The sequence below is a fragment of the Belonocnema kinseyi genome, chromosome 9, assembly GCF_010883055.1.
Source record: "Belonocnema kinseyi isolate 2016_QV_RU_SX_M_011 chromosome 9, B_treatae_v1, whole genome shotgun sequence".
In the NCBI taxonomy this organism is placed as follows: domain Eukaryota; kingdom Metazoa; phylum Arthropoda; class Insecta; order Hymenoptera; family Cynipidae; genus Belonocnema; species Belonocnema kinseyi.
In genome coordinates this window covers 17,032,817-17,041,259 of record NC_046665.1, presented here as the reverse complement: position 1 = coordinate 17,041,259, position 8,443 = coordinate 17,032,817, and the positions used below count along the sequence as shown (strand labels likewise).

General features: G+C 34.5%; 1 protein-coding gene across 2 annotated transcripts in view; it reads left to right on the top strand.

The window, feature by feature from the left end:
• The window catches only part of LOC117180865 (WD repeat-containing protein 20), a 123,546-nt gene extending 115,913 nt beyond the window's left edge, over window positions 1-7,633 (top strand). For both annotated transcript variants that reach the window (XM_033373417.1, XM_033373416.1), the window contains one exon: window positions 5,637-7,633. In XM_033373417.1, the coding sequence (XP_033229308.1) occupies window positions 5,637-7,103 (1,467 nt within the window). In that variant the 3' untranslated portion in view covers window positions 7,104-7,633. The remainder of the gene's footprint in view (window positions 1-5,636) is intronic.
• The last annotated feature ends 810 nt before the right edge of the window (window positions 7,634-8,443 follow it).

The following is an 8,443-nucleotide window of genomic DNA, read 5'->3' as shown; positions in this document are numbered from 1 at the left end:
AGCTCCAAGGAGATTATGTTGAAAAATAAAAAAAAATTTACCCAAAAAAAATTGTTTTTATACTTCATTCTAAGGACTTATTGAACTACCCTCGTATCATGGCATCGTCAGGATTGAATTACAGAGTAATGGAATATATACATAAACAAATCATCGTCGCTATTCTTGTAAACAAAAGGAAAGACAACTTCTTCAATGTCTTCGGTTCTTAGTTCCATTAAGAAGCCGTTAATTTTGGAGCACGATGTTGATGTTCTGTGAGTATAGTTCAGTAAATCTAGCCAATAAATTAGATTAACTTAGAATTTTTTGGGACCGGTTATTAAAAGTATAACGTTGAGTTTTGTTTTGGCCACGGCTTGCAGAGAGATAATTAACAGTTCTTAAAAAATATGTATAATAACTTTTCTCAATAATCGGGGTTCTAGTCTATAAAGAAGACCTGCACCATCGTATACCGTAAGGACAAACTTATAGTAGTCACAGGAAGGCGTGAATGCGCGTCCGTTTTAGAGTCGAATGGATTGGAGTGTCAAGTTATACTGATTCGAGGGTGAGGTGAAAAGTTTCTGGTCTGGCCTAGAGATGGCGCCAGCAGATCTAATTTTTACCTTGTATTCTCTATAGTACTATATCTCACTAGCTTTTATATCAATTTTCAAGTCGATTGCTCCATTAGTATACATTTGAAAGCCTACTGAACAGTACAACCCGATTGTTTGTGCAAAAATGGAAAAGTCAGGGAAGCGTTCCATTTAAAAGTAAGATTAAAGGTAAGTGAGATAGCTGAGATTACTAGGATGTTAACTGAGCGTGTAAGCAATATTTTACATGAATATTTGGGCATGGAGAAGCACTGGGCTAGATGGGTGCCGCGTTTGTTAACAGTCAATCAAACGCACCTCCTCACAGGTCGGTCGTTGCGATGGCTAAAATCAACGAATTGAGTTAAAAAATGGCTCAGAGGTAAAAAATTTCAGAGCAACCAGGAAGTCATCGATGCTGTAAATGAGTACTTTAAAGGAACTTGCCGCATGAATCTATAAAAATGGCATCACTGCATTAGAGCACCGTTATGAAAAATGTATTGGTCTTGAAGGAGATTATGTTGAAAGCTAAAGTAAGACGAAAATATGAAAAAAGTTGTTTTTCCTCAACAGGCCGGAAACCTTTCACCCCACCCTCTTACATATATCAAACGTTAGTGCGATATTTGCGCGTCATTTCCAAGATAAGGCTCGTATTGCGAAACCTTTTGTTGCGAGGCTGCAGTGTAGATGGCGCATTAGAGCGTCTCTGTCGCATTCATGAATATGACTACTATAAATTTGGCCTTACTGTATGATCCATGTATAATCCATCGCAATTTTCTAGTACTGCGAATTGATCAACCATATTTTTGAGAATACTTACTAACTCTTTCTTTGTTTATGTACACAATTTCCCACTTACATTAACAAAATTCGCGTGTTTTAAACCACTCTGCTAGTCTTATATGCAGCTTTTTGAACAGCACAATTGTGAGTAGTTTAAAAAAGGCAGTTTACATATTTATGATCTTTTTCGTCATGGTAAGAGTTGAGAACAGCAAAAAGCACTTATCATTTATGTGTCGTACAAAGATTAGTTTTCACAAAATTGGAGTTAAGAAGAAAAAATAATTTGTTTACACTGTCTTCAAAAATATTAATTCTTAGAACAAAAATTACGTAAACAACGATTTTTAAAAGTAAATTCCAAGAAACATATGTCCATGTTTCTGATACACATCCTTTCTTTTAAAATTTCGCTATAAAATTAATAGTTTTTGAGAACAAGTAGAATCATAATGTTTTGTAAATAGTTGCCATTTTGTTACCTGAAGGAAATTTCAAGTGGCTCCCGATCTTAAACATGCATTAATGTGCCATCCTTAAATACACAAAAGGTCAAGCCAGGGAAACAAAATACAGTTCTTCTCGCTAAGCATGTCGAATGCCGTAAAGGCGATAAATATAAATTAGTATTTTGATTTGATGAGGGTCCAGCGTGGCACATTTAATTAAGACTGTGATTCAAACTAAAAACATATATAAGTGCAATCAAACGAGACTTGCAATAAACGAGGTTTGACTATATTTTGCAATAATAGATGCAGTTTTCCGTAAAAAAGTCCATTGATACCAGAAACTCATTTTTCATAATATAGTAACTTATCACTTATGTATCTTTTTAGTTTGGATGGCAGAAGAGTAAATTTCCATTTTTTTTCACAGAAGCCTACTATATTTTTTTAGTAGAATCTTACAGTTATAAAACCATTTATGAAGTCAAGTTCAAAATTGAATTACTTCTTAATTAGTTCCTCTAGAGGGCCTGAAGTTTTCACAGGAAAAGTATTTTCTATTTTTTATAATACATTTTAAATTCAGGTTACAAATTTTTACTAGCTAGCTACGCACTTTGCTCCTTAAAAATTGACACATGAGTTTATTCTCTTAGCAAAAATAATTTTTTATTTTAAGTCCTTAAGCAGTTTTGTAGACATTCACTTAAAACGGTGTTCGGCAAATTTTTTGCTCCCTTTTCTGGGGTTTATTCGTCAACTCTATATTTTCCCTGAGATGGGCTTGCTTTCCTCGGCGTGGATTCTTTTTTAGACGGGATACTCAATGGAAATGAAATGTAACAAATCAATTTTGTTTTAAATTCTTATATTAGCAATTTAAAAGTGTTGATGTGGGAATCTGTGACTTTTTTGCGATTAATATGTATATTTAAAATTGAACTTAGGAAGTTAAAAATCAATGTTTTGATGAAATCTAATGAAAATTGAATTTTAAACTAAAAGTGGTATTGTTCATTGATTTTTATTTTTGTAATACGTTTTTCAGATTATTTTCGATGGGAAAAATGCACAGATTTTAAATTTCAAACTTTCAAAATGTGAATTTTGAAACTTAACATTCCTTAGTCTTTGATTTTAATCTCCGTTACTAGTCCCGCTTAAGGTATTATACAGATGAAATTTTTTTCTGAGAATTTTTTTCAAATTGGTTCTGTAGATTTATGAGGGTTTCATCTAACGTTTAGTGCAATTAATAAAGTGCTGACTGTTTTGAAGCTGAGTTAAGTAAAATCAAGAACTGCATCTTATTCATGTAAAACCTATCTCAAGGTATTGAAAGAGTAACATATTTTAGCATGACGCTTGAACGGTTCTGACATTTTTTTAAACTGAGACGCGATAGAAGGACACAATACAGAAGTTCTGTGAAAACCTTGGAATTTTTTACCACCTATTTTTAGAAGGAAAGCCGTAGACAAATTTTAAATTTTGAACTGGTTTAGGGTTAGAAGAATTGAGCGGTGAAGATGTGGCAACAGCGCAAATATTAGACATCATGCACAGTCGATCACATGTTTTTCGAGCACAGTTTGCAACGTTGCCATATCTTCGGATGCATCATTGTAAACTGTGTGTGTACTTATTCATATACCTCTTTCTTCCCTGTGTCACGACAAACCCAGTCAAAAGATTTGACTTCGAGTCGAAAGAAAAATGTAATTGATAAAGGATTTCTGAACGCAACTGCATCATTTTTTTCATTTTTTTAACTACCAAAATGTAATAGCGTATATTTTAATATGTAATATAGGGTATCAGAACATGGGTTAAACCAAATTCTCACATTCACGTAGGACTAATTTTTGTGCAGGACTCCTCATCCATATAATACCTTAAGAAAGGAAGCTTCCGTGACGGGTGAAACCTTCTTGGCCACCATTTTATGACTGGAACCGCCACTCTTTATTCTTTTTTTTTTTTTTTTTGAAAATTCAGCGTTCAATTTTGAACGACATTATGCGAGCCACTTTTTAAACGTTTGTTTATTTAAATTTTGATGTTAATGCAAAAAGAGGACAAAATGTCGATTTTGACGGTTTTATTTTTTATCATCTTGAAAAAATTTTTCCCTGCTCAATATCGTTTGAATTTGATGCACACGTGTGCATGAATGGAAAAAATGGTTAACTTGTTAAGTTAATTGTTATGGACAAATTATAATAACAAATAGCCAAAATCATAGATTATTCGCTCGCAAAGCATAATTGTGCTTGAAAATTTCTTTCATACCGTAAGAATGACACTTGATCATGAAAATTTGTTACTTGATATGTCTAAATATTTTTTTTAACAAATTATATAAAAATTTGCCGATTTTTGGTGTTTATGGGCAAAAATAATACTGTTTTCGTCTTATTCTGTACAAACTATCTTGTCATTGATTTTAATGATAGAAAATTTTTTCAGCTGATATTGGTTTATAATTTTTTTCAACAAATTATATAAACAAATGCCTATTATTGATATTTATGGGCAAAAAGAATTCGTTTTTCTTCTTATTCTGTACAAACTATATTGTCACTGATTTCAATTGGAGAAAACTTGTCAACCGATATTTGTTTATAATTTGATTCAACAAATTATGTAAGCAAATGCCTATTAACGGCATTTATGATAAAAAAGAATCGTTTTTTCTTCTTATTCTGTGCAAACTATCTTGTCAGTGATTTTAATTGAAAAAATTTGTCAACCGTTGTTTGTTTATAATTTTGTTCAGCAAATTATATAAAAAAATGCCGTTTATCGGCATTTATGGGCAAAAAAAGGATTTTTTTTATTATTCTCTGCAAACTATCTCGTCAGTGATTTTAATTAAAGAAAATTTGTTAATAGATATTTCTTTATAATTTTTAAAAATAAATTATCTAAAAAATGTTAATTATTGGAATTTACTTACAAAAAATGTTTTCATTTGATTTGTACATAATTTCATGAGAAACAAAAAACGAACAAGTGACCCCAAGTTCACACTGGTTTTTCGTTTGTTATTCATCTGATTTGCACATAACTTCAAGAGAAACAAAAGACAAATAAGTGATCCCAAGTTCACGCTGGTTTTTCGTTATGTACAAATCAAATGAAAAAGAAACGAAAAACTAGTGTGAACTTGGGATCACTTGGGTCACTTGTTCGACTTTTGTTATTCATGAAGTTATGTACAAATCAAATTAAAAACAAAATATAAACAAATATCAAAAATGTTCATGATCAAGTGTCATTCAAACGGTAAAGGCAAGCAATTTTAACGCACAATTATACTTTGCGAGCGAACAATCCATGCTTTTGGCTATTTGTTAATATAAGTTGTCCATAACAATTAATTTAACAAAGTGGAAATTTTTTTTTATTTATGCACCCCTGTGCATAAAATTCAAACGATATTGAGCAGGTGAACATTTTTTTTAAGAAGATAAATTATGAAACCGTCAAAATCGACATTTTTTTCTCTTTTTGCATTAACATAAAAGTTTAGATAAAAGAATTCCAAAATTGGCTCTCATAATTCTGTTCCAAATTAAACGCTGACTTTTTCTAATAAAAAGAATCCAAAATCATTAATGAATTGCGCCCTACAAGTTATTTTGAACCCCGTTTTTTCATTTCACCCCACTGTGCGCCATGGCGACTAGGGCTGGCGCGTGGCAGTAATTTGCCGACCACTGATTTAAAATATTAATGCATTAAAATTGTTTTCTTTCGTGTTTAGATTTTACTGCTGAAACTAAAATATAATTTTTTCAATTTTCAGCGGCTAATTGACAAAACAAAAGTAACTTGCATAAAGTGGATTCCTGATTCTAGTAACCTGTTCCTCGTCTCGCATAGTTCGGGCCAGCTTTACCTATACAACAAAGAGCTCTTATGTGGCACAACTCCACCACATTATCAGCCATTTAAGTCTGGAGTTGGGTACGCCATTCATACTTGTAAGACAAAATCTACGCGGAATCCACTTTATCGATGGGTTATCGGAGCTGATGGATGTTGTATAAACGAGTTTGCCTTTAGTCCCTGTGGCACTAATCTAGCAGTCGTATCCCAAGACGGCTTTCTTAGGTTATTTCATTATGACACTATGGAACTCGTGGGCTCTGCGAGGAGTTACTTCGGAGGTTTTCTTTGCGTCTGTTGGTCTCCGGACGGTAGGTACGTCGTCGTGGGCGGTGAAGACGACCTCGTGACCATTTGGAGCTTTCACGAGAAACGGGTCGTTGCTCGAGGGCAGGGACACCATAGCTGGGTGAGTGTCGTAGCCTTCGATCCTTACACTACATCCTACGGAGATCACGACCTGGAATTTAGTGGTTCGGATGATGAAATCATTACGCAGCAAAACTATAATCATGTTTGCGAAAGGCCGTATAGGATTTCCACCACGTCGCAAGGTGGCCAGTCGAATCGGAATTCTTGCGGCTCCGAGCTTCGAGTTTCTGGAGGCACCTGCTATAGACTTGGGAGCGTTTCTCAAGACACGCAGCTCTGTCTATGGGACATTACAGAAGACGTATTGCGACAACCTGTTTGTTCAAAACAGAGGCCATCTTTTATAGGCTCGCTGTCTACTACTGGCAATCCCGCTAGCGGTAATGGAGCTACCTCAAATCACTTTTTGAATCACAAATGCAACAACGTTCATAACGTTAACTTGAAGGAAAATGCAAGTAGCAACGAGGGTGAAAACAGTGCTAGTGCCAATGCGGCTGTGTCGACGGTCAACTCGCTGACGCAAAGATTAGCTGGGCTTGGTTTTGGCGAGCGGAAGGGCGATAATCACAGGAGGAATTTCAGCCTTACCATTAAAGGTAGCACGGGGAGCAACAACTCGGTGATGCAAGGAAGTGGCGCTGAGAAATCGGGTAATAACTCGAACGGGAGCAATATTTATAGTGTCGGAGGAAGTGTAGGCGTAAATAAAAAGTATGGGTCGGCAATGGACGATCCCATGAGATTAATAGGAACCGTCTGGTGCCCTAGATTCGACGAGTGTCCAGTGTTGGAGCCGCTGGTTTGCAAAAAGCTGGCTCATGAAAGACTGACTGAATTAGTGTTTAGGGAAGATTGCTTCGTTACAGCGTGTCAAGATGGATACGTGTATACATGGGCAAGACCTGGTCACATGGTAGGTCCCCTTACCATAACCAACACCCTGCATAGACCACACCACCACAGCCAACCCTACACGAATATCAATTTTGCGAGATCGAACGATCTCTGATGTATCCTGCCACCTTCTAGCAATTCTACCTAATATGGAGTTTCTTTTCGTTTCATTTAAAGGAATTTGTACACAGAGATAGTGTCTGGGTGTCACCTGTCCTATCTCATTTTTTTTTCATTGTCTACAATTTTTGTAGAAAAAAGTATTGTAATTAGGCAAAATAACGTTTCTGAAAGGGATGAAGTGCAACTAAATTTTTTTTAAATGTACGACGATATAAAATTGAAGTAAATTGTCATCGTGCATGCACCCTTTCACTGTAAAAAGACAACAAATTGACAAATTCTGCTAGTAAAACAGCTGAGTTTGGTATATCTGTTTACCAGTATTACCACTTTTTAATAAGAGATAATATATAGGGGATTTCGTTCTAAAACGGCTAGCTTTGTAAAAGTAACGTAGTTGTTTTGGTATATTAGAAGACTGAGAGTAATTTGGTTAAAGGTTACTTTAATGTGCATTTGAAATTACCGAACATTATACGTTTAAACAGAAACGTTAAATAAATAAAAAATTGCGAAAAGATTTACATATTGGTTGTTTTAGATGTACATGCGTCTAAAATGGCCACTTGAATATAAAATATTTTAATCCATCTTATTTTAATGTTCTAAGCAAATCTTAATTAGGGAGCGTCCATATATTACGTAACGCAAAAATCGAGGTTTTTAGACCCCCCCACCTCCTTTGTAACGGGACCGTAACAATTAGCTGAACCTCCTACCCCCCATTGCCATTGCGGAGCATTCAGATATTTAAAGATTTAAATAATTTCAGACAAATTAGTTCCTTTTTTATTCGTTCGGTAATTTCAATAACAATATTATTAATAATAATTCACCTGTTTTTTGTTTTAATTAAATTGAGAATTTTCTTAGCAAGCAGTTTTATTACGTGACGGTCATGGTCACCCCCTATTCCCCTTCGTAACAAAACCATACCCGAGTCCTGCCTCCCCCACCCCCTGTAAACAGCGTTAAGTAATACATAGACGCTCCCTTAGGTATTGGAAATAAGTCCAACATTTTAAAAATGTTTTACTTACATTTATTTTTAAAAAATAGGTAATTTCAGTTACACTGCTCGTCCCAAAAACGTGTCTACGATTTGCGAATGCTGAGATGAAAACAACACACAATGTTAATATCTTTCTCATTCTGGTAATAAAAACTGTATATTAGGCGAATCTGATTAAAGAAGTATATGTGCATAATACAAAAGAAGTGACATTAATTAAAAAATTTCAACAATAATGACCAAGGCAAAAAATTTGAAAATAACTTCTCTCTTTGTTGTATTCTAATCTAATTCTTAAATTAATGTCACATTTTTGTATC